The 27,502-nt window shown below is 48.1% G+C and overlaps 1 protein-coding gene across 2 annotated transcripts in view; it reads right to left on the bottom strand.

Moving 5' to 3' along the window:
* Positions 1–24,812, bottom strand: part of LOC149440238 (uncharacterized) — a 49,640-nt gene extending 24,828 nt beyond the window's left edge. For both annotated transcript variants that reach the window (XM_089658876.1, XM_089658877.1), the window contains exons 1-4: positions 24,708–24,812; positions 5,329–5,622; positions 2,649–2,699; positions 66–119 (exon numbers count right to left, since the gene is read on the bottom strand). In XM_089658876.1, the coding sequence (XP_089515002.1) occupies positions 66–119; positions 2,649–2,699; positions 5,329–5,622; positions 24,708–24,747 (439 nt within the window). In that variant the 5' untranslated portion in view covers positions 24,748–24,812. The remainder of the gene's footprint in view (positions 1–65; positions 120–2,648; positions 2,700–5,328; positions 5,623–24,707) is intronic.
* Positions 24,813–27,502: the final 2,690 nt, after the last annotated feature.

The following is a 27,502-nucleotide window of genomic DNA, read 5'->3' as shown; positions in this document are numbered from 1 at the left end:
GGAGAGAGATTCAGTTACTGCTACAAGTTCTAATAAAGTACACATTTTAAAACAAAAATATATACCTTCCCAAAAATTTTCACGCTTCTTGTCCAGCCAATCTTGTACTCCAGACTCCCCTGCCAGACAACATAGACAATTTAGTGACATCATTTTCTCCATTACACGCATAGGGACCCGACCATAAGCTGGACTGTAGTTTACATTTAGTGTAGCCATCCTAAGCTTTATTCTGTTTTTTAGGTGACCCCTAAGAGCAGGGATTTTGTTGCTTCCACCTGTTTCTGAGGAGTGCTCTCCAGCAAATTGAATTAGAAGACAGTCTGTGAGGTTATGAATAATCATTCCACCTTGGTCAATCTCTGAGGGGTTTATGCCAGGTATGTGGGCTGAGGAAGAGGTGAAACATTTAGGGAGACCTTTTAGAAGGTTGTTTTTCCTCCCAGACTTTGGTCCAAAAGGTCCTTGCCTCCTAGATCTGCTACCTGGAGCGGGAAGTAAATCAGGGAAGTCCAGTTCAAGCTTCTTAGACCCCCAGCCTGGGGGGTAAGCTAAAGCTGAAGAAGAATCTTGCCTAAGCAATTGCTGGTCTCTGCTCAAAGGTCCACTTCTACCAACTGCTGGTCTTAGCTCAAAGGAGCACTGCTACCAATTGCTGATCTTAGCTCAAAGGTCCACTTCTACCAATTGTTGATCTTAGCTCAAAGGTCCACTTCTACCAATTGTTGATCTTAGCTCAAGGGTCCACTTTTACCAATTGCTGGTCTCGGCTCAAAAGTCCACTACTACCAATTGCTGGTCTCAGCTCAAAGGTCCACTTCTACCAATTGCTGTTCTGAGTTCAAAGGTCCACTTCTACCAAATGCTGGTCTCAGCTCAAAGGTCCACTTCTACCAATTGCTGTTCTGAGTTCAAAGGTCCACTTCTACCAATTGCTGGTCTCAGCTCAAAGGTCCACTTCTACCAATTGATGGTCTCAGCTCAAAAGATCCAATTCTACCAATTGCTGGTCTCAGCTCAAAGGTCCACTTCTACCAAATGCTGGTCTCAGCTCAAAGGTCCACTTCTACCAATTGCTGTTCTGGGCTCAAAGGTCCACTTCTACCAAATGCTGGTCTCAGCTCAAAGGTCCACTATTACAAATTTCTGGTCTCAGCTCAAAGGTCCACTACTGCAAATTTATGGTCTCAGTTCAACTGTCCACTTCTAGCAATTGCTGGTCTCAGCTCAAAGGTCCACTTCTACCAATTGGTGGTCTCAGCTCAAATGTCCAGTTCTACCAATTGCTGGTTTCAGCTCAAAGGTCCACTTCTACCAATTGCTGGTCTCAGCTCAAAGGTCCACTTCTACCAATTGCTGTTCTGGGCTCAAAGGTTTACTTCTACCAAATGCTGGTCTCAGCTCAAAGGTCCACTATTACAAATTTCTGGTCTCAGCTCAAAGGTCCACTACTGCAAATTTATGGTCTCAGTTCAACTGTCCACTTCTAGCAATTGCTGGTCTCAACTCAAAGGTCCACTTCTACGAATTGTTGATCTCAGCTCTAAGGTCCACTACTACCAACTGCTGGTCTCAGCTCAAAGGTAAACTACTACCATTTGCTGGTCTTAGCTCAAACGTCCACTAGTAGCAATTGCTGGTCTTAGCTCAAAGGTCCACTTCTACGAATTGCTGATCTCAGCTCAAAGGTCCACTTCTACAAATTGCTGATCTCAGCTCAAAGGTTCACTACTACCAGTTGCTGGTTTCAAAGGAAAGATCTGCCTCTACTAATTGCTGTTCTCAGCTTAAAAGTGCTCTTCTACTAATTGCTGTTCTGGGCTCAAAGCTTAAATACTACTAATAGCTGGTCACAGCACATAGGGCCTCTACTACCAATTGCTGGTCTCAGTTGAAAGGTCTACTTCTACTTGTTAGCTGAAAGGTCCACTACTATGAATTGTTGGACTCAGCACAAAGGTGGACTTCTACAAGATACTGTCCTGGGATCAAAGGTCCACTACCACCAATTGCTAGCCTCAGGTCCCATTCTGCTAATTGCTGGTCTTGTCTTAAAGGTCCACAACTACTTTTTGCTGATGTCAGCTTAAAGATTTATTTCTACATGTTGTCTATTTTGGTGTAAACAGCCACTGCCAGCCCGTAAAAGGGTCTGAAGATACTTGAAAGTAGCTGTCTGCCTGGCCTACTGAACCTGCATTAGCCCACAGCAGAGGTTAAAGATATTACAAGATACTTTGGAGAGGAGAGAATTGTTTGATTCTGGGTTGGAGTATCCTGTACCCCTAACCCAAGTGAGCTAATAAAATAATAAAAGTAGATTGTCAGGGTGGAAGTCTGTCTGGCAGTCACTGTATATAGATTGTTGAGTATTTGGGTGCAGCTACGGGACAAATCACCAGTAGAAAGGCTAGAGGGTCCCGAAAAATGCTAAATCCACATGGCTTGACCACCAATCTTGTCCCATCTTGCTGCTTAGGTAGGAATGGAACGTTGGCCACTCCCTGTACACTTTGCCTCTCTTCTTGTCAGCAAGCTCCCAGTATTAGAATGCAGCCTTATGATCATAGCTTGGAGCTCCCCTCCCCCACAGTGTGAATTAGCTGTTTATTAGCGGTGTTAAAACATTCATATTAAACTTTACTTACCTGCAAAAATTTGTGTCATTTTGTCTTTCCAGCCTTGTGATCCGGGTTTATCTGTCAGACAACACAGGGAGGTCAGCGGCCTCACTTTTCACTTTGATGAGCGCATTACACCCACTGTTAGAAGACCGCCCTCTCCAATGTAGTCCTGCCTGATTGGCTCGCTGTACTGCCCCTCCCCCCCTTACCCCGCGTGTATTACAGGAAGCTTTTTTGTGTTAAAATACACATTTTAAGCCCGAAGATTACTTTAAAACCTCAGAGGATTAAACATTTTCTGAAATCAAGGGCCCTGTGGAATACAATGGTGGAACGACTGTCAATCAAATCAAAATTTTCCATTATGGATTCGGTGTTCAATGAGGGATCCAGAATTATTGATGTGGCAATACCCAGTACATGGGCAGCGACACCCAATATTCCTCTGCAGGCTGGATTTTCTTGCAGATCACCCTATATAACATCCACATGTGATGCTGAGCATCCAGAATTGAAAGAACTGAATTCCAATGAATGAAGGGGGCGTGGCCAGGGGCAATCAGGCTGGGGAGGAAAGAGCTGGATGATGCTGAATGTCCTCCAACCAGGAAATGAAGAAGAGCTCTATCTGACTGGCTGCAGCTTCTAAAGCACATTGTGAGAAGCTCCCAGTGTGCAGTGAGATCAGAGGAAACCATCTCAGTCCAGGGGAGGAGCCGGTACACCTGTGCAAGACTGAAGGGGAGGAGCCGGTACACCTGTGCAGGACTGAAGGGGAGGAGCTGGAACACCTGTGCAAGGCTGAAGGGGAGGAGCCAATACACCTGTGCAAGACTGAAGGGGAGGAGCCAGTACACCTGTGCAAGAATGAAGGCGAGGAGCCAGCAGACCTGTGCAAGACTGGAGGGAAGGAGCCGGTACACCTGTACAGAACTGAAGGGGAGGAGCTGGTACACCTGTACAGGACCGAAGGGGAGGGGCGGTATGCCTGTACAGGACTGAAGGGGAGGAGCCAGTACACCTGTGCAAGACTGAAGGGGAGGAGCCGGTACACCTGTACAGGACTGAAGGGGAGGAGCCGGTACACCTGTACAGGACTGAAGGGGAGGAGCCTCTACACCTGTACAGGACTGAAGGGGAGGAGCCAGTACACCTGTGCAAGACTGAAGGGGAGGAGCCGGTACACCTGCACAAGACTAAAAGGGAGGTACACCTGTGCAAGACTGAAGGGAAGGAGCCGCTACATCTGTGCAAGACTGAAGGAGAGGAGCCGGTACACCTGTGCAAGACTGAAGGGGAGGAGCCAGTACACCTGTGCAAGAATGAAGGGGATGAACCAGTACACCTGTGCAGGACTGAAGGGGAGAAGCTGGAACACCTGTGCAAGGCTGAAGGGGAGGAGCCAATACACCTGTGCACGACTGAAGGGGAGGAGCCAGTACACCTGTGCACGACTGAAGGGGAGGGGCAGGTACACCTGTGCAAGACTGAAGGGGAGGGGCAGGTACACCTGTGCAAGACTGAAGGGGAGGGGCAGGTATACCTGTGCAAGACTGAAGGGGAGGGGCAGGTACACCTGTGCAAGACTGAAGGGGAGGAGCTGGAACACCTGTGCAAGACTGAAGGGGAGGAGCCGGTACACCTGTGCAAGACTGAAGGGGAGGAGCCGGTACACCTGTGCAAGACTGAAGGAGATGAGCCTGTACACCTGTGCAATACTGAAGGGGAGGAGCTGGAACAACTGTGCAAGACTGAAGGGGAGGAGCTGGTACACCTGTACAAGGCTGAAGGGGAGGAGCTGGTACACCTGTACAAGACTGAAGGGGAGGAGCTGGTACACCTGTACAAGACTGAAGGGGAGGAGCTGGAACAACTGTGCAAGACTGAAGGGGAGGAGCTGGTTCACCTGTACAAGACTGAAGGGGAGGACCTGGAACACCTGTGCAAGACTGCAGGGGAGGAGCCAGTACACCTGTGCAAGACTGAAGGGGAGGAGCCTGTACACCTGTGCAAGACTGAAGGGGAGGAGCCGGTACACCTGTGCAAGACTGAAGGGGAGGAGCCAGTACATCTGTGCAAGACTGAATGGAAGGGGCCGGTACACCTGTGCAAGACTGAAGGGGAGGGGCCGGTACACCTGTGCAAGACTGAAGGGGAGGGGCAGGTACACCTGTCCAAGACTGAAGGGGAGGAGCCTGTACACCTGTGCAAGACTGAAGGGGAGGGGCAGGTACACCTGTGCAAGACTGAAGGGGAGGCCAGAGGGATGATGTAAGAATACAAGTAGGGGAAGAACAAAATGTTTGCAGATGTATCTTAGATCTGTGCCTAACTGAGGTCCAGCATCACATGTGGCTGTTACCTAGGGTGATCTGCATACAAATGCATCCTGCCTACGAACACCCACTTCCCCAGACTGACACCCGCAGATCGAGATATTTTGATATTTACATAACTCCTCCCAAGTGGCAACCCACTTTTTGCATCTTGAGAGCAGTACAGCACCCTGCTAGCCCCTTCCACCAGCCATGAGCTGCCTGCATTTCATAGAGAAGCACTGAGACCCAGTGATGATGTCACTGGGTCTAATATTAGGTATGTAATGAGAGTGGAAAGGTTTTATTTAATAATGAGGAGGGAGGAGGGGGGGGGGCACGGAAACTGAAATATACACAGAATTCCCATCAGCTTTAAAGTAACTTACCTGGAAGAGCAAAAAGTAGAGAAGATACGTAGAGGGTTCTTCCTATGCGACACCTGTAAGTCTCACATTTCAGGTCCTGCGCTGGCCTCTTCTTTGTCCTGCATTTGAGCTCCTGGGACTTCATAGTAATGCTCACATTGTTCAGATTTGCTGGGCAGATTATTTTTGTGTTATTACACCATAATGAAATTTTCTTCTCATAGACTCTCATAGAGGTTTGGTTGGCCTTCTCTTTGCTGCATGTGACCTTACTCCCCCCCATGAGACACACTGTGGATTCTCCGTCGGATTGTCCTGGAAAGGAAGATCAGGGTCACATATGATACAATGCAGTGCAGATCATGGGGGTGCGGTCACCCCAGATTGTAGAAGGAGGTCAGAGACAATGATCCACCATTACCCCATATTAAGTATTCCAAAATCATGAAGGCGAGGGGGTATGTGTCCTGTGCCAACATCCAGGCTCCGATCCTTAGATCATCAAATGAAAGAGTCTATTTATGAGGACCTACCCGGGAGGGCCGCTGTGTGGTGAGTACCCCTCAACTTCTCTCTGAACAGCCAGGCAACAGGTGTTCCTCACACAGACAGTGACCAGTCCATGGGCTTGGTTTTGTTGTTTTATTAGGGGAAATCAACTTGGATGGGGAAATAGGAATTATGGGATGTCAAGGTGGCTTAAATCAATGGAAAGGGGACACTTCCCTCCTATGTACAAAGCAGATCCTGGACTGTTCTTTTCCTGCAAGCCATCAGTGGTTGTGAGTCAGTAGAAACAGTCCCTTACGGGTGAGGAACAAGCAGACCCTCAAAATCAGCTTAACTTCTCATATCTACATGTAGAGATGTCCTCTCTATCCTCCTGTAGAGCTACTCCCAGTGCCATGTCCTGCAGACACCACCAGCCCTCCTGGCTTCTCAGAAGATCTCCTGGGACAAGGATAAAGGACTGAGCCCAACGCTGTCCTTAGAAAGCTTGCTACGTGTAGAAGTCACCTTGTAGATCCTAGAGAGTGCTGCTGTACTCACTCTGTCTTCTCTCCCGTTGTAGATCCCAGAGAGCGCTGCTGTACTCACTCTGTCCTCTCTCGCCCTGTAGAGCTACTCCCAGCTCCATGTCCTGCAGACACCACCCAGCCCTCCTGACTTCTCAGAAGATCTCCTGGGACCAGGGTAAAGGATTGAGCCCAGCATTGTCCTTAGAAAGCTTGCTATGTTTGGCAGTCGTCCCCCTTGTAGATCCCAGAGAGTGCTGCTGTACTTACTCTGTCCTCTCTACCCCTGTAGAGCTGCTCTCAGCTCGACTACCTGCAGACACCACCCAGCCTTCCTGACTTCTCAGAAGATCTCCCGGGACCAGGGTAAAGGATTGAGTCCAGCGCTTGTCCTTAGAAAGCTTGCTACATGTGCCAGTCATCCCCCTTGTAGATCCCAGAGAGTGCTTCTGTACTCACTCTGTCCTCTCTATCCTCCTGTAGAGCTACTCCCAGCTCCATGTCCTGCAGACACCCCCAGCCTTCCTGACTTCTCAGAAGATCTCTGGGGACAAAGATAAAGGATTGAGCCCAGTGCTGTCCTTAGAAAGCTTGCTACGTGTGGCAGTCTTCCCCCTTGTAGATTTCAGAGAGTGCTGCTGTCAGGAGCGGACTGACAACTCATGGGGCCCCCAGGCAATAGGGATCATGAGGCCCCTGTGTCCTTGTCCACACCCAAAAAAGCCTATTAAAAAAAGGTGCCAGGGGCATTTAATGGGGCCCCCTACTGACCCCGGGCCCTCGGGAAGTGCCCGAGTGCTTGAATGGTCAGTCCGCCCCTGGCTGCTGTACTCACTCTGTCCTCTCTATCCTCCTGTAGAGCTGCTCCCAGCTCCATGTCCTGCAGACACCACCAGCCCTCCTGACTTCTCAGAAGATCTCCAGGGACCAGGGTAAAGGATTGAGCCCAGCGCTGTCCTTAGAAAGCTTGCTATATGTGGCAATCTCTCCCCTTGTAGATCCCAGAGAGCGCTGCTGAGCTCACACTGTCCTCTCTCCCCCTGTAGAGCTTTTTCTATCCCCACCTCTGCAGACACCACCAGCCCTCCTGGCTTCTCAGAAGATCTTTCGGGACAAGGATAAAGGATTGAGTCCAGCGCTGTCCTTAGAAAGCTTCCTACGTGTGGCAGTCGTCTTGTAGATCTCAGAGAGTGCTGCTGTACTCACTCTATCCTCTCTCCCCCTGTAGAGCTGCTCCCAGCTCCACATCTTGCAGACACCACCCAGCCCTCCTAGCTTCTCAGAAGATCTCCTAGGACAAGGATAAAGGATTGAGCCCAGTGCTGTCCTTAGAAAGCTTGCTACGTGTATCAGTCTTCCCCCTTGTAGTTCCCAGAGAGTGCTGCTGTACTCACTCTGTCCTCTCTGCCCCCTGCTGTTCCAGGTCTCGATTCCATTCATGCTACACTGCTGAATATATCCTCCTGAGCCACCCCAAGCCAAGCCTGGGGCCAGCCCCCCATAGACATAGGAGACCCATCCCAGGCACCGAAAGTCTCCTCAGCACTCCATCTTCCACCTGACTCCCCTGTCAGCCTGACTCCCCCAAATTTATGGGCCAGTCCACCACTCTACCAGGGCATCCAAACCTGGGATTGGCTGGACTCCCATAAACCCACAGATTAGGTCTCCACCCCTTCCTGCTTACCAACTTCTGGAAGGTTCTATGATCCTCCAGAGTCAGGAGGAGGCGATAGAGCCACAACCTGTTAAGTCTTCCAGCTGACCTGCAATAACCCAACCTCAATCACATGACAGTTACCATGAGTCACACACAATGATTTTACCTGCAATACACTATTCTAGTAGCACACTAGAGGGTGCTACCGTTATCACCCAATCCCCACACGTATATACACAGTTGTACTCCAACGTTTATGTGGGGATTGGATAGCATACTGTATTTTTAAAATGCAATTAGTGTCAGTGTATAAATAGTCAGTGAGTGTGTTAGCTCTTACGTGGATGCACTAAGCAGGCTGGATACTGAGCCATGGGGAGCAGAAAAGAACTGAACAAAAACAAGCTGCATGTTCGAGTTACAACCACTTGTAACCAGACTTTTTTTTGAGGCATTGGTGCCGTAAAATCTTCTTTCAGGCAACTTGACCATGCAGCTCATTTTTGTTCAAGCATCATCCTTTTGTTCTTTAAAACAACCGCACCGTCAGAGGCTCCTCAAACCGTCCCGATCACCTCTTCTTCTAGAAAAAATCCACTTCCAACCTCTGATCCTCCCCTCCCCAACACAAATCCTATCTTCCCTTCAAATTCCCCTTCATGTATGAATCCCCCCCTATCACCTCTCCTTCTAGAACAAATCCACTCCCACCCTCTAATCCTCCCTCCCAACTCAAATCCTATCTTCCCTCCAAATTCCCCTTCTTGTACAAACACCCCCCTCCCCACATCACCTCTCCTTCCAGAACAAATCCACTCCCATCCTCTAATCCAGCCCCCCCAACTAAAATCCTATCTTCCCTCCAAATTCCCCTTCTTGTAGAATACCCCCCCATCACCTCTCCTTCCAGAACAAATCCACTCCCACCCTCTAATCCTCCCTCCAACACAAATCCTATCTTCCCTCCTCTAAATTCCCCTTCTTGTACAAATCCCCCCTCCCCTATCACCTCTCCTTCTAGAACAAATCCACTTCCACCCTCCAATCCTCCCCCCAACACAAATCCTATCTTCCCTCCAAATCCCCCTTCTTGTACAAATCCCCCCTCCCCCATCACCTCACTCACCCACTAGGCACCCTCCTACCCCCACGAACCCCCGCAACCCCCTCAACCTTATATCTGTCCCCTTCCTCCCCGCATCCATCCCTCCACTCTCGGTTGCACTCCTGAATGCCCGATTGGTTTGCAACAAGCTCACCGCCATCCATGACCTCTTTATCTCCCACTCCCTCAACCTCCTAGCGGTCACCGAAACCTGGATCCAAGCCACTGACTACACCTCCCCTGCTGCACTCTCCTATGGAGGTCTCGTCTGGTCCCATTCACCCAGACCGAGCGGTCGTAGAGGTGGTGGGGTCGGCGTGCTCTTGTCACCGCTGACCACCTTCCAGGTCCTCCCAAACCCCTCCTCTCTATCCTTCTCCTCCTTCAAGGCCCACTGCATTCGACTATTCTCTCCCACCCCTCTGAGAATTGCAGTAATCTATCGGCCTCCTGGACCCGTATCCCGCTTCCTTGACAACTTTTCCGCCTGGCTTCCCTTCTTCCTCTCCTCTGAGCTCCCCACCATCATCCTTGGAGACTTCAATATCCCTCTCAATGTCATCAACCCGGCTACATCCCAACTCCTCTATTTAACCTCTTCTTTTGCACTCATGCAGTGCACACAGTCCTCAACCCACACCAATGGGAACACCATGGACCTCATTTTCTCCCATCTCTGCACCCTCCACAACCTCACAAACACCCCTTTCCCTCTCTCTGACCACAACTTCATTACCTTCTCTGTCTCCCCATCCTATAACTCCCCCCTGCCCCAAACGTCAAACCTTCACCAGTCATAATCTCCGCAACCTGAACCCGGCCCATCTCCACTCTGCAGCTGACCGTCTGTACGACAGTATCCATCCCCTGTCATTCCCTGACCTGGCCACTACTGCGTACAACGACTCGCTATCAGCTGCCTTGGACTCCTTAGCACCCCTAACCACACGTAGCATTAGACCCCGACCGCTCCAACCCTGGCAGACTGACCGCACTAATCATCTTACATGACGCAGTCGTGCGCTGGAACGATTATGGCGCAAAACCAGATCCCCTCGAGCGTTCTCCCTCTACAAATCCACCTTCCTCACCTCGCCTCCTCCCTCCACTCCGCCAAACAAGCCTACTTCGTAACCCTCATCAACACCCTCTCCACCTGTCCTCACCGGCTCTTCTCCACTTTCAGCTCCCTACTCTCCCCCCCCCACCCCCACCCAGTACCTCACTCACCGCCCACGAGATTGCCATTCACTTCCAAAATAAGATCGACGCAATCCGTAAGGACATCGCCAATGCTCAACCTACCTCCCCACCTAGCCTCCCTCCCACTATAACCCCATCAACTCTCCCCTCCTCTGACCTCGCAACCGCCCTGCCCCCCACCACATCTAACATCCCGCACACTATAACCTCCCCAACACTCCGCTCCTTCAGCTTTGCTACCACTGGGGAGGTCACTAAGGTCTTCTCAGAAGCCCGCCTCACCACTTGCCCCCTTGACCCTGTCTCCACACAACTCCTCCGGGCACCCTCCTCCTCCCTCCTACGCTCCCTCATCCATTCTTCAATCTCTCCCTCTCTACTGGCGCATTCCCCTCCCCCCTAAAGCACGCGCACATCACCCCCATACTCAAAAAACCCTCCTTGGACCCCACCGACCTGAACAACCTTAGACCCATCTCCCTGCTGCCATTTTCTTCAAAGCTCCTTGAGCGCTTAGTTTACAATCGCCTAATCGCCCACCTCACTGACAACAACCTGCTCGATCCCCTACAGTCCGGCTTCCGTCCCCTACACTCCACCGACACCGCCCTACTCAAAATCACCAACGACCTGCTAACCGCCAAAGCTAATGGGCACTACTCAGTCCTCCTACTCCTCGAACTCTCCGCGGCCTTCGACACAGTCGACCACCCCCTCCTCCTTAATAAACAACACTCCCTTGGCATCAGAGACTCCGCCCTCTCCTGGCTCTCATCCTACCTATCACACCGCTCCTTCAGTCTTCCCTATAACGCTACCACCTCCCCCTCTCTCCCCCTCTCTGTTGGGGTCCCCCAAGGCTCCGTCCTCGGGCCCCTTCTCTTCTCCATCTACACCTCCTCCCTTGGCCAACTCATACACTCTCACGGCTTCAACTACCATCTCTACACTGATGACACACAAATTTACCTCTCCACCCCTCACCTCACCCCTTCAGTCTCCGCCCGAATCACCCACCTCCTGAACGACATATCAGACTGGATGTCGCTCCATTTCCTCAAATTGAACCTTTCCAAAACCGAGCTCCTAATTTTCCTCCCAGCCCGTGCCCCCCCACCCCCTCCATCTAGACCAACAATGCCACCATCAGTCCCACCCCGCAAGCCAAAGTCCTAGGTGTCACTCTAGACTCAGACCTGTCCTTCCAGCCCCAAGTCCAATCATTGGCAAACTCATGCAGGCTCCACCTCCGCAACATCTCCAAAATACGTTCGTTCCTCACCCCAGACACTACTAAACTACTAGTTCACGCCCTTATTATCTCACATCTGGACTACTGCAACTCCCTCCTCACCGGCCTGCCTCATCACAGACTATCCCCCCTTCAGTTTATCCTGAACTCAGCGGCCAGACTCATCCACCTCACCAACCACTCCTCTTCTGCCACCCCCCTCTGTCATTCCCTCCACTGGCCTCCATTCAGTGTCCTCCACCCCCCTCTGTCATTCCCTCCACTGGCCTCCACTCAGTGTCCTCCACCCCCCTCTGTCATTCCCTCCACCCAGAACATTGTTTGTTACCTCCATCCCCAGCACTCTCCTCTCCCATTCATTCTCCTTCACTTCTATCCACTTCATTATAATTCTGTCCTATCCGTGCTACCTTCTCCCTCTGTCACCATTCTTCCCCTCATCCATCCGTGCTACATCCTCCCTCTGTCATCATTCTTCTCCTCATCCATCCATCCGTGCTACATCCTCCCTCTGTCATCATTCTTCTCCTCATCCATCCATCCGTGCTACATCCCCCTCTGTCATCATTCTTCTCCTCATCCATCCATCCGTGCTACATCCTCCCTCGTTCATCATTCTTCTCCTCATCCATCCATCTGTGCTACATCCTCCCTCTGTCATCATTCTTCTCCTCATCCATCCATCCGTGCTACATCCTCCCTCGTTCATCATTCTTCTCCTCATCCATCCGTGCTACATCCTCCCTCATTCATCATTCTTCTCCTCATCCATCCATCCGTGCTACCTCCTCCCTCATTCATCATTCTTCTCCTCATCCATCCGTGCTACATCCTCCCTCGTTCATCATTTTTCTCCTCATCCATCCATCCGTGCTACATCCTCCCTCGTTCATCATTTTTCTCCTCATCCATCCATCCGTGCTACATCCTCCCTCTGTCATCATTCTTCTCCTCATCCATCCATCCGTGCTACATCCTCCCTCTGTCATCATTCTTCTCCTCATCCATCCATCCGTGCTACATCCTCCCTCGTTCATCATTCTTCTCCTCATCCATCCATCTGTGCTACATCCTCCCTCATTCATCATTCTTCTCCTCATCCATCCATGCTACATCCTCCCTCATTCATCATTCTTCTCCTCATCCTTCCGTGCTACATCCTCCCTCGTTCATCATTCTTCTCCTCATCCATCCGTGCTACATCCTCCCTCGTTCATCATTCTTCTCCTCATCCATCCGTGCTACATCCTCCCTCATTCATCATTCTTCTCCTCATCCATCCGTGCTACATCCTCCCTCATTCATCATTCTTCTCCTCATCCATCCATGCTACATCCTCCCTCGTTCATCATTCTTCTCCTCATCCATCCATCCATGCTACCTCCTCCCTCTGTCATCATTCTTCTCCTTATCCATCCATCCATGCTACATCCTCCCTCGTTCATCATTCTTCTCCTCATCCATCCATCCGTGCTACATCCTCCCTCGTTCATCATTCTTCTCCTCATCCATCCATCCGTGCTACATCCTCCCTCGTTCATCATTCTTCTCCTCATCCATCCATCCGTGCTACATCCTCCCTCGTTCATCATTCTTCTCCTCATCCATCCATCCGTGCTACATCCTCCCTCGTTCATCATTCTTCTCCTCATCCATCCATCCGTGCTACATCCTCCCTCGTTCATCATTCTTCTCCTCATCCATCCATCCGTGCTACATCCTCCCTCGTTCATCATTCTTCTCCTCATCCATCCGTGCTACATCCTCCCTCATTCATCATTCTTCTCCTCATCCATCCATCCGTGCTACCTCCTCCCTCGTTCATCATTCTTCTCCTCATCCATCCGTGCTACATCCTCCCTCGTTGATCATTCTTCTCCTCATCCATCCATCTGTGCTACATCCTCCCTCGTTCATCATTCTTCTCCTCATCCATCCATCTGTGCTACATCCTCCCTCATTCATCATTCTTCTCCTCATCCATCCGTGCTACATCCTCCCTCGTTCATCATTCTTCTCCTCATCCATCCGTGCTACATCCTCCCTCGTTCATCATTCTTCTCCTCATCCATCCGTGCTACATCCTCCCTCGTTCATCATTCTTCTCCTCATCCATCCGTGCTACATCCTCCCTCATTCATCATTCTTCTCCTCATCCATCCGTGCTATGTCCTCCCTCGTTCATCATTCTTCTCCTCATCCATCCATCCATGCTACATCCTCCCTCTGTCATCATTCTTCTCCTCATCCATCCATCCATGCTACATCCTCCCTCATTCATCATTCTTCTCCTCATCCATCCATCCGTGCTACATCCTCCCTCGTTCATCATTCTTCTCCTCATCCATCCATCCGTGCTACATCCTCCCTCGTTCATCATTCTTCTCCTCATCCATCCATCCGTGCTACATCCTCCCTCGTTCATCATTCTTCTCCTCATCCATCCATCCGTGCTACATCCTCCCTCGTTCATCATTCTTCTCCTCATCCATCCATCCGTGCTACATCCTCCCTCGTTCATCATTCTTCTCCTCATCCATCCATCCGTGCTACATCCTCCCTCGTTCATCATTCTTCTCCTCATCCATCCATCCGTGCTACATCCTCCCTCGTTCATCATTCTTCTCCTCATCCATCCATCCGTGCTACATCCTCCCTCGTTCATCATTCTTCTCCTCATCCATCCATCCGTGCTACATCCTCCCTCTGTCATCATTCTTCTCCTCATCCATCCATCCGTGCTACATCCTCCCTCGTTCATCATTCTTCTCCTCATCCATCCGTGCTACATCCTCCCTCATTCATCATTCTTTTCCTCATCCATCCATCCGTGCTACATCCTCCCTCGTTCATCATTCTTCTCCTCATCCATCCGTGCTACATCCTCCCTCTGTCATCATTCTTCTCCTCATCCATCCATCCGTGCTACATCCTCCCTCGTTCATCATTCTTCTCCTCATCCATCCGTGCTACATCCTCCCTCATTCATCATTCTTCTCCTCATCCATCCATCCGTGCTACATCCTCCCTCGTTCATCATTCTTCTCCTCATCCATCCATCCATGCTACATCCTCCCTCGTTCATCATTCTTCTCCTCATCCATCCATCCGTGCTACATCCTCCCTCTGTCATCATTCTTCTCCTCATCCATCCATCCGTGCTACATCCTCCCTCGTTCATCATTCTTCTCCTCATCCATCCGTGCTACATCCTCCCTCGTTCATCATTCTTCTCCTCATCCATCCGTGCTACATCCTCCCTCATTCATCATTCTTTTCCTCATCCATCCATCCGTGCTACCTCCTCCCTCGTTCATCATTCTTCTCCTCATCCATCCGTGCTACATCCTCCCTCGTTCATCATTCTTCTCCTCATCCATCCATCCGTGCTACCTCCTCCCTCGTTCATCATTCTTCTCCTCATCCATCCATCTTTGCTACATCCTCCCTCTGTCATCATTCTTCTCCTCATCCATCCGTGCTACATCCTCCCTCGTTCATCATTCTTCTCCTCATCCATCCGTGCTACATCCTCCCTCGTTCATCATTCTTCTCCTCATCCATCCGTGCTACATCCTCCCTCGTTCATCATTCTTCTCCTCATCCATCCATGCTACATCCTCCCTCGTTCATCATTCTTCTCCTCATCCATCCATCCGTGCTACCTCCTCCCTCTGTCATCATTCTTCTCCTTATCCATCCATCCATGCTACATCCTCCCTCGTTCATCATTCTTCTCCTCATCCATCCATCCGTGCTACATCCTCCCTCGTTCATCATTCTTCTCCTCATCCATCCATCCATGCTACATCCTCCCTCGTTCATCATTCTTCTCCTCATCCATCCGTGCTACATCCTCCCTCATTCATCATTCTTCTCCTCATCCATCCATCCGTGCTACCTCCTCCCTCGTTCATCATTCTTCTCCTCATCCATCCGTGCTACATCCTCCCTCATTCATCATTCTTCTCCTCATCCATCCATCCGTGCTACCTCCTCCCTCATTCATCATTCTTCTCCTCATCCATCCATCCATGCTACATCCTCCCTCGTTCATCATTCTTCTCCTCATCCATCCGTGCTACATCCTCCCTCGTTCATCATTCTTCTCCTCATCCATCCATCTGTGCTACATCCTCCCTCATTCATCATTCTTCTCCTCATCCATCCATCCGTGCTACATCCTCCCTCGTTCATCATTCTTCTCCTCATCCATCCGTGCTACATCCTCCCTCGTTCATCATTCTTCTCCTCATCCATCCGTGCTACATCCTCCCTCGTTCATCATTCTTCTCCTCATTCATCCGTGCTACATCCTCCCTCGTTCATCATTCTTCTCCTCATCCATCCGTGCTACATCCTCCCTCATTCATCATTCTTCTCCTCATCCATCCGTGCTACGTCCTCCCTCGTTCATCATTCTTCTCCTCATCCATCCATCCATGCTACATCCTCCCTCTGTCATCATTCTTCTCCTTATCCATCCATCCATGCTACATCCTCCCTCGTTCATCATTCTTCTCCTCATCCATCCATCCGTGCTACATCCTCCCTCGTTCATCATTCTTCTCCTCATCCATCCATCCGTGCTACATCCTCCCTCGTTCATCATTCTTCTCCTCATCCATCCGTCCATGCTACATCCTCCCTCGTTCATCATTCTTCTCCTCATCCATCTATCCGTGCTACATCCTCCCTCGTTCATCATTCTTCTCCTCATCCATCCATCCGTGCTACATCCTCCCTCGTTCATCATTCTTCTCCTCATCCATCCATCCGTGCTACATCCTCCCTCTGTCATCATTCTTCTCCTCATCCATCCATCCGTGCTACATCCTCCCTTGTTCATCATTCTTCTCCTCATCCATCCATCTGTGCTACATCCTCCCTCTGTCATCATTCTTCTCCTCATCCATCCATCCGTGCTACATCCTCCCTCGTTCATCATTCTTCTCCTCATCCATCTGTGCTACATCCTCCCTCATTCATCATTCTTCTCCTCATCCATCCATCCGTGCTACCTCCTCCCTCGTTCATCATTCTTCTCCTCATCCATCCGTGCTACATCCTCCCTCGTTCATCATTCTTCTCCTCATCCATCCATCCGTGCTACATCCTCCCTCGTTCATCATTCTTCTCCTCATCCATCCATCTGTGCTACATCCTCCCTCATTCATCATTCTTCTCCTCATCCATCCATCCGTGCTACATCCTCCCTCGTTCATCATTCTTCTCCTCATCCATCCGTGCTACATCCTCCCTCGTTCATCATTCTTCTCCTCATCCATCCGTGCTACATCCTCCCTCTGTCATCATTCTTCTCCTCATCCATCCGTGCTACATCCTCCCTCGTTCATCATTCTTCTCCTCATCCATCCGTGCTACATCCTCCCTCGTTCATCATTCTTCTCCTCATCCATCCGTGCTACATCCTCCCTCATTCATCATTCTTCTCCTCATCCATCCATGCTACATCCTCCCTCGTTCATCATTCTTCTCCTCATCCATCCATGCTACATCCTCCCTCGTTCATCATTCTTCTCCTCATCCATCCATCCATGCTACCTCCTCCCTCTGTCATCATTCTTCTCCTCATCCATCCATCCGTGCTACATCCTCCCTCGTTCATCATTCTTCTCCTCATCCATCCATCCGTGCTACATCCTCCCTCGTTCATCATTCTTCTCCTCATCCATCCATCCATGCTACATCCTCCCTCTGTCATCATTCTTCTCCTCATCCATCCATCCGTGCTACATCCTCCCTCGTTCATCATTCTTCTCCTCATCCATCCATCTGTGCTACATCCTCCCTCATTCATCATTCTTCTCCTCATCCATCCGTGCTACATCCTCCCTCGTTCATCATTCTTCTCCTCATCCATCCGTGCTACATCCTCCCTCGTTCATCATTCTTCTCCTCATCCATCCATCTGTGCTACATCCTCCCTCATTCATCATTCTTCTCCTCATCCATCCGTGCTACATCCTCCCTCGTTCATCATTCTTCTCCTCATCCATCCGTGCTACATCCTCCCTCGTTCATCATTCTTCTCCTCATCCATCCATCTGTGCTACATCCTCCCTCATTCATCATTCTTCTCCTCATCCATCCGTGCTACATCCTCCCTCGTTCATCATTCTTCTCCTCATCCATCCGTGCTACATCCTCCCTCTGTCATCATTCTTCTCCTCATCCATCCATCCGTGCTACATCCTCCCTTGTTCATCATTCTTCTCCTCATCCATCCATCTGTGCTACATCCTCCCTCATTCATCATTCTTCTCCTCATCCATCCGTGCTACATCCTCCCTCGTTCATCATTCTTCTCCTCATCCATCCATCCGTGCTACATCCTCCCTCATTCATCATTCTTCTCCTCATCCATCCATCCATGCTACATCCTCCCTCGTTCATCATTCTTCTCCTCATCCATCCATCCGTGCTACATCCTCCCTCGTTCATCATTCTTCTCCTCATCCATCCATCTGTGCTACATCCTCCCTCATTCATCATTCTTCTCCTCATCCATCCGTGCTACATCCTCCCTCGTTCATCATTCTTCTCCTCATCCATCCGTGCTACATCCTCCCTCGTTCATCATTCTTCTCCTCATCCATCCATCTGTGCTACATCCTCCCTCATTCATCATTCTTCTCCTCATCCATCCGTGCTACATCCTCCCTCGTTCATCATTCTTCTCCTCATCCATCCGTGCTACATCCTCCCTCGTTCATCATTCTTCTCCTCATCCATCCATCTGTGCTACATCCTCCCTCATTCATCATTCTTCTCCTCATCCATCCGTGCTACATCCTCCCTCGTTCATCATTCTTCTCCTCATCCATCCGTGCTACATCCTCCCTCTGTCATCATTCTTCTCCTCATCCATCCATCCGTGCTACATCCTCCCTTGTTCATCATTCTTCTCCTCATCCATCCATCTGTGCTACATCCTCCCTCATTCATCATTCTTCTCCTCATCCATCCGTGCTACATCCTCCCTCGTTCATCATTCTTCTCCTCATCCATCCATCCGTGCTACATCCTCCCTCATTCATCATTCTTCTCCTCATCCATCCATCCATGCTACATCCTCCCTCGTTCATCATTCTTCTCCTCATCCATCCGTGCTACATCCTCCCTCGTTCATCATTCTTCTCCTCATCCATCCATCTGTGCTACATCCTCCCTCGTTCATCATTCTTCTCCTCATCCATCCATCCGTGCTACATCCTCCCTCGTTCATCATTCTTCTCCTCATCCATCCATCCGTGCTACATCCTCCCTCGTTCATCATTCTTCTCCTCATCCATCCATCCATGCTACATCCTCCCTCGTTCATCATTCTTCTCCTCATCCATCCATCCGTGCTACATCCTCCCTCGTTCATCATTCTTCTCCTCATCCATCCGTGCTACATCCTCCCTCGTTCATCATTCTTCTCCTCATCCATCCATCCGTGCTACATCCTCCCTCGTTCATCATTCTTTTCCTCATCCATCCATCCGTGCTACATCCTCCCTCGTTCATCATTCTTCTCCTCATCCATCCATCCGTGCTACATCCTCCCTCGTTCATCATTCTTCTCCTCATCCATCCATCCGTGCTACATCCTCCCTCGTTCATCATTCTTCTCCTCATCCATCCATCCGTGCTACATCCTCCCTCGTTCATCATTCTTCTCCTCATCCATCCGTGCTACATCCTCCCTCATTCATCATTCTTTTCCTCATCCATCCATCCGTGCCTTCTCCCTTTTATGGTCACTACACTCCCATTGATCCAAGTCCACCGCCATTCCCTCCAAATACAGACCTAGACATGTGCAAATCCAAAATATTTGTTTCATTTCATTGTTTAAATCGTTTTATTTTATTAAATTTGTTTAATTCGTTTTCAGAAATTGTTTTGGTTATTCATGTTGGAATTTCATTTGATTTGAATTCAGTTTGGAAAATTCGATCCGGCGTTCAAATCGAATTGGCTTTCAAAGGTATTCTATTCAAAATTCAAGGTTCAGAAGACAGTGATATTTGTTCTATGTTAGTCTATCCTGTTCTATTGAATTCTATTCTATTCTCTTCTAATTTATGCTATTCTAAATTTGAATTTGAAAAGAAAGTTATATAGTCTATTTTATTCTATTCTGTTTTTTTTCTGTTTTATTCTTTTCATTTCTATTCTATTGTATTCTAATCTATTCTATTCAAATTCGAACTTCCTCTTTTCAAAATTCGTAAGACAGTTATATTGTTTTTGTTTTATTCTATTCAATTTGTTTTCTATTCTAATCTATTCTATTATTTTTTATTCTAGTCAATTCTAATTCTATTCAATTGAATTCTACTCTATTGTTTTCGCTATTGTATCCTATACTTTTCTATTCTAATTTATGGTATTCGAAATGTAAATTTCAGAAGAAAGTTCAATTCTATTGTTTTTTCTGTTCTATTCTCTTCTCATCTATTCTTTTTTAATCTATTCTATTATTTTCTATTCTAATTTGTTCTATTATTTTCTATTCTAGTCTAATCTACTCTTTTCTATTCTGTTGAATTCTACTCCATTGTTTTCTCTATTCTATTTGTTTCTATTCTAATTTATGATATTCAAAAATTTGAATTTCCGAAGACAGTTATATTCTATTTTATTTTATTCTATTGTTTTTTTTCTATTCTATTATTTTCTATTTTGTAGTATTGTAATCTATTCTATTTGAATTTGAATTTCCTCTATTCAAAATATGAATTTTGGAAGACAGTTATATTGTTTTTGTTTTATTCTATTCTTTTCTTTTTCTATTCTCTTCTGTTCTTTTATATTGTAATCTATTCTATTGTTTATGTTATCCTATTCTGTTCTATTCTACTGAATTATTCTCTATTGTTTTCTCTATTGTTTTCTCTATTCTATTTTGTTCTAAGCTATTATTTTATATTGTATTCTATTCTTTTATTTTCTATTCTATTAATTTCTATTCTAGTGTATTCTATTCTTTTATGTTCTATTCTGTTCTTTTCATTTTCAAAATTGATTTAAATTTTAGTCGAATTCAATTAGAAATGTGTCATTTCGGATTCATGACTATTAAAAATCAGAAATCCAGATAGATCCGAATTTCTGAATAATGAATAATTTGTCCGGATTTAGATTCAGAATGAAACGAAGCGCACATGTCTAGACCTCAGACTGTATACAGCACAGCTCAATGCCGGGACAAAAGATGTTCGTCCTCTTCGTGTTCTGTCAGAAGAGTCAAGGAGGGGCCTAGGGGAAGCTTCTCTGGCTCTGGGGACCAGTGTGACAGTCAGGAAGGGATGATGTAGGTGCCAGCGATCGCAGGGAGGAGTCTGGATGTCCAGCACTAGTGATGCTATTGGCCCTGCATTCCACATTGCACCAGCTGCGTCTGGGACACGTGCCCTCTCTGCCCCACCCTTGTCCCAGCCTATGAGAAGAAGAAGATCAGTGGCCGGGCACAGTATCTAGGGTGTAGGTGAGGAGGCAAACCTGAGATTTGAGGGGAGGGGGCACTGCCCTTTACTGCACCCCCTTAGATCCAGCCATGTCCCATACGTTACAATATAAATGCCCTTCAGTTGCCATCCATATTTATTTATGTCTTTCAATTCACGTACACATACTGTACACTTACTGGCCACTTTATTAGGTCCACCTTGCTAGTCCCGGGTTGGACCCCCTTTTGCCTTCATTCTTGGTGGCAGAGATCCCACAAGGTGTTGGAAATGTTCCTCAGAGATTTTGCTCCATATTGACATGATAGCATCATGTAGTTGCTAAAGATTTGCTGGCTGCACATCCATGATGCAAATCTTCCCTTCCACCACATCCCAAAGGTGCTCCATTGGATGGAGATCTGGTGACTGTGGAGGCCATTGGAGTGCAGTGACCTCATTGTTATGTTGGAGATGATTGGAGTTTTGTGACATGGTGCATTATCCTGCTGGAAGGAGCCATCAGAAGATGGGGACACTGGAGTCATAAAGGGGTGGACATGGTCAGCAATAATAGTCAGGTAGACTGTGGCATTTACACGATGCTCAAATGGTGCTAAGGGGCCAAAAGTGTGCCACCATGACACCACCAGCCTGAACCATTGATACAAGGCAGGATGGATCCCCCACACCATGACATCACCAGCCTGAACCATTGATACAAGGCAGGATGGATCCCCCACACCATGACACCACCAGCCTAAACCATTGATACAAGGCAGGATGGATCCCCCACACCATGACACCACCACCGCCAGCCTGAACCATTGATACAAGGCAGGATGGATCCCCCACACCATGACACCACCACTACCAGCCTGAACCGTTGATACAAGGCAGGATGGATCCACCACACTATGACACCCCCACCACCAGCTGAAACCGTTGATACAAGGCAGGATTGGTCCATGCTTTCAGGTTGTTCAACCAAATTCTTACCCTACCCATCTCAATGTCACAGCTGAATCCAGACTCATCAGACCAGGCAATGTTTTTCCAATCTTCTATTGTCCAATTTTGGTGAGCCGTGTGAATTGTAGCCTCTGTTTCCTGTTCTTAGCTGACAGGAGTGGCACCCGGTGTGGTCTTCTGCTGCTGTAGCCCATCTGTTTCAAGGTTGGATGTGTCGGGCATTCAGAGATGGGATTCTGCATACCTTGGATGTAACGAGGGGTTATTGGAGTTACTGTTGCCTTTCTGTCATCTCCAACCAGTCTGCCCATTCTCCTGTGACCTCTGACATCAACATGGCATTTTCCTCCACACAACTGCCACTCACTGGATATTTTCTCTTTTTCGGACCATTCTCTGTAATCCCTAGAGATGGTTGTGCGTGAAAATCCCAGGAGATGAACAATTTTTTAAATCCTTAGACCAGCTCGTCTGGCACCAACAACCATGCCATGTTCAAAGTCACTTCAGTCCCCTTTCTTCCCCATTCTGATGCTCGGTTTGAACTTCAGCAAGTTGTATTCACCAGATGCCTAAACGCATTGAGTTGCTGCCATGTGATTGGCTGATAAGCAATTTGTGTTACGAAGCAATTGAACAGGTGGACCTAATAAAGAGGCCGGTGAGTGTATATGCCACCCAATCCCCATCCATATATGTCATCCAATCCTATGGTTGGTTGCCATATGCCATTCGCTGTGTGCTGAACTTCCTCCTATAGGTACATCTAAGGGTAAGCCCCAACACGACTATAGTGCTGCTTTAAAAATAAAAATACTGCTGAACATTTATAGAATACAGTGTGATGCTTTCTGTTCCCATTCTGTTCTGAGGTGTGAAGGTGCAGGAATTGGGGTGATATTAGGGGTGCAGGAATAGGGGTGATCTGAGGGGTGAAGGTGTAGGATTTGGTGCAATCTGAGGTGTGAAGGTGTAGGAATTGGGGTGATATTAGGGGTGCAGGAATAGGGGTGATCTGAGGGGTGAAGGTGTAGGATTTGGCGCAATCTGAGGTGTGAAGATGTAGGAATTGGAGTTATCTGAGGTGTAAATACGTAGGATTTGTGGTGATCTAAGGGGTGAAGGTGCTGAAATTGGGATGATCTGAGGTGTGAAGGTGCTGGAATTGGGGTGATCTGAAGTGTAAAAGTGAAGGATTTGGGGTGATCTGAGGGGTAAGGGTGTAGGATTTGGGGCAATCTGAGGTGTGAAAGTACAGAAATTGGGGTGATCTGAAGGGACAAGGTGCAGACATTTGATCTGAGGGGTGAAGATGTAGGAACTGGAGTTATCTGAAGTGTGAAGGTGTATGATTTGTGGTGATCTGAGGGGTGAAGGTGCTGGTATTGGGGTGATCTGAGGTGTGAAGGTTCAGGAATTGGGGTGATCTGAGGTGTGAATGTGCAGGATCTGGGGTGCTCTGAAGTGTAAAGATGTAGAACTTGAGGTGATCTGAAGTATGAAGGTGGGAATTGGGGTGATCTGAGGTGTTAAGGTGCTGTAACTGGGGTAATCTGAGGAGTGAAGGTGCTGGATTTGGGGTGATCTGAGTTGTGAGGGTGCAGGATTTAGGGTAATCTGAGGAGTGAAGGTGCAGGAGTTGTGGTGATCTGAGGGGTGAAGGTGCTGGAATTGTGGTGATCTGAAGTGTGAAGGTGGGACTTGGGGTGATCTGAGGTGTGAAGGTGCTGTAATTGGGGTGATCTGAGGTGTGAAGGTACAGGATTTGGGGTGATCTGAGGCATGAAGGTACAAGGTTTGGAGTGATCTGAGGGGTGAAGGTGCTGTAATTGGGATGATCTGAGGGGTGAAGGTGCTGGAATCGGGTTGATCTGAGGTGTGAAGGTGCAGAATTTGGGGTGATCTGAGGGGAGAAGGTGCAGGAGTTGGGGTATTCTAAGTTGTGAAGGTGTAGGATTTGGGGTGATCTTATGGATGAAGGTGCAGGAGTTGGGGTGAAGGTGCAGAATTTGGGGTGATCTTAGGGGTGAAGGTGCAGGAGTTAGGGTTATATGAGGGGTGGAGGTGTAGAATTTGGGGTGATATGAGGGGTGAAGGTGTAGGAGTTGGGGTGATCTGAGGGGTGAAGGTGTAGGAGTTGGGGTGATCTGAGCGGTGAAGGTGCAGGATTTGGGTGATCTGAGGGGTGAAGGAGCAGGATTTGGGTGATCTGAGGGGTGAAGGTGCAGGAGTTGGGGTGATCTGAGGGGTGAAGGTCTAGGCATTCAATCAACAATCAACCATATCAGCACACATTATACAGACATGATACACTGTTGTCACCATCAGGAAACCCACCGAGAAATGCATTGCAGCCATCACAGGATGTGGCTGCAAAGAGGTTGCAGAAAATGAGCCTCATTGGGACGGGACAAAGTATTAATAATAACAGTGAAAATTATTTCATATCAGAACATTTTATGATCTACAGAGCACAAGAAAAATGCTATTGTTATACTGCTGACTTGTTTTTGAGGGCACACAGCCCAGAGCTGTCATCAATATCCTCGTTTCACTACAGTGTGACCCACAATGAGGACAGCTTTGTATCTCCACAGCTGGTATGGTCATGCTTGTTCCATACCAAGCATGGAAGGGCAGTCATGGATGATGCAGCTTCAGAAACAAGTCAGCAATGGAAGCTCACATAACTATGCCAGCAGGCTCCCATTGCCTTCTAGAGTTGGAGACTTACCAATCACACCCACAATAAGGACCCAGAAATAGAAGTTCATATTTGTCCTCCAGTAGATCCGTCTGGCAGTGAATGGACAGAAAAACACAACACAGTCTACACCCAGCATGCAATCTGCTGGGAAATAGGATGTCGTAAAGCACAGGAAGGTATGTTGCCTAATATTCCAAGGCGAGGTGCTAAGATCCTATCAGACTCGTGCTGCACAAACATTTCTACATTTCTCAACAAGACAACCCAACCTTTACTCATCGTAAAACCCACCGGAAGAGGCAAAGTTCCGTAAACTTCATGGACACAGATGCACTGCAAATGCTACAAGAGTGACCTGGAGGTCTATAGGATGGCCAATGCCAGGAGAGTGACCAGGAGGTCTATAGAATGGCCAATTCCAGGAGAGTGACCAGGAGGTCAATAGAATGGCTAATGGATAAACTGGAAGATCTATAGAATGACCAATGCTAGGAGAGAGACCCAAAGGTCTATAGAATGGCAAATGCCAAGAGAGTTACCTGGAGATCTATAGAATGGCCAATACCAGGAAAGTGACCTGAATGTCTATAGCATGGCCAAAGCCAGGAGAATGACCAGGATATCTATAGAATGGCCAATTCCAGGAGAGTGACCAGGATATCTATAGAATGGCCAATTCCAGGAGACTGACCTGAAGGTCTATAGAATGGGCAATGCCAGGAGAGTGACCAGGAGGTCTAAAGAATGGCCAATGGGTAAACTGGAAGGTCTATAGAATGGCCAGTGCCAGGAGAGCAACCTGGAGGTCTATAGCATGGCCAATACCAGGAATGTGACCTGGAGGTCTATAGAATGGTCAGTGCCAGGAGAGTGACCTGAATGTCCATAGCATGGCCAATGCCAGGAATGTGACCAGGAAGTCTATAGAATGACCAATGCTAGGAGAGAGAATCAAAGGTCTATAGAATGGCAAATGCCAGGAGAGTGACCTGGAGGTCTATAGAATGGCCAATACCAGGAGAGTGACCTGAATGTCTATAGCATGGCCAAAGCCAGGATAATGACCAGGATATCTATAGAATAGCTAATGCCAGGAGAGTAACCAGGAGGTCTATAGACTGTCCAAAGCCAGGAAAATGAACAGAAGGTCTAAAGAGTGACCGGGAGGTCTATAGAATGGCCAATGGGTAAACTGAAAGGTTTATAGAATGGCCAGTGCCAGGAGAGTAACCTGGAGGTCTATAGAATGGCCAATGCCAGGAGAGTGACCTGGAGGTCTATAGAATGGCCAATGCCAGGAGAGTGACCTGGAGGTCTATAGAATGCCCAATGCCAGGAGAGTGACCTTAATGTTTATTGAATGGCCAATACCATGAGTTACCTGGAGGTCTATAGAATGCCCAATGCCAGGAGAGTGACCTGGAGGTCTATAGAATGCCCAATGCCAGGAGAGTGACCTTAATGTTTATTGAATGGCCAATGCCAGAAATGTGGCCAAGAGGTCTATAGAATGGCCAAAGCCAGGAGAGTGACTAAGAGGTCTTTAGAATGGCCAATGCCAGGAGAGTGACTAAGAGCTCTATAGAATGGCCAATGTCAGGAGAGTGACCTTGAGATCTATAGAATGGCCAATGCCAGGAGAATGACCTTGATGTCTATAGAATGGCCAATGCCAGGAATGTGACCAAGAAGTCTATAGAATGGCCAATGCCAAGAGAGTGACCAGTAGGTATAGAGAATGGCCAATGGGTAACCTGGAGGTCTATAGAATGGCCAATGCCATGAGTGACCTGGAGGTCTATAGAATGGCCAATGCCATGAGTGAACTGGAGGTCTATAGAATGGCCAATGCCATGAGTGACCTGGAGGTCTATAGAATGGCCAATGCCATGAGTGACCTGGAGGTCTGATAAAGAATGTTATTTGACCATACAAGAAGTATTTAATGATGGTAATTAGACTTGAGGGGTATTCATGCTAAATGACATTCACAGGGTAACTTGGTAAACAGTTACCTTCATTGTTATTTCTGGTAATTGCAAGTAGGACCTTTTCATGTTGAGATCAAATGTGTTTAGTCAACCAATCAGAAACCTTTTTCAGCTTTTCTCAGTGATATTTCAGAGAGAAGCTTGAGCCGTTATATTATTCATTGCTGAAGCCCAGGTCTAGATTGTCAAACACATTATTGCATGCATGGAAGCTACGTAGGTGCATATGATAGATTGGAGATATGCTGGATGGCGTAACATCTCTATGCTTGCTGTAGTATGAATGATGAATGGGACTCTGAGGACTTCTGTTCATTGTAATATTTACAAATACTCTGTGTCACCTGTTCTGGAATCCAGTAAATGTCTCTCCCTGGAAAGACCCATTGAAGTTCTTGCTGCAGAGATACATTACGTTGTCAAAACTATTGGTCTCCGCCCTTTCCACACACATGACCTTTAATGGCCCCCCAGTCTTAGTCCGTAGGGTTCAATATTGAGTTGGCCCGCCCCTTTCCATCCACATGACCTTTAATGGCCCCCCAGTCTTAGTCCGTAGGGTTCAATATTGAGTTGGCCCCACCCTTTCCACGCACATGAACTTTAATGGCCTCCCAGTCTTAGTCCGTAGGGTTCAATATTGAGTTGGCCCCGCCCTTTGCAGCTATAACAACTTCAACTCTTCTGGGAAGGCCGTCCACAAGGTTTAGGAGGGTGTCTATGGGAAGGTTGGACCATTCTTCCAGAAGCACATTTGTCAGGTCAGGCACTGATGTCGGGGGAGGAGGCCTGGCTCGCAGTCTCCGCTCTAATTCATCCCAAAGGTGTTCT

Source organism: Staurois parvus, unplaced genomic scaffold, assembly GCF_062004578.1.
Source record: "Staurois parvus isolate SC_StPar_1 unplaced genomic scaffold, SC_StPar_1.0 ptg001108l, whole genome shotgun sequence".
Taxonomy (NCBI): Eukaryota; Metazoa; Chordata; class Amphibia; order Anura; family Ranidae; genus Staurois; species Staurois parvus.
Note: the sequence above shows the minus strand (reverse complement) of the source record. Positions and strands in the feature narration are given on the sequence as shown.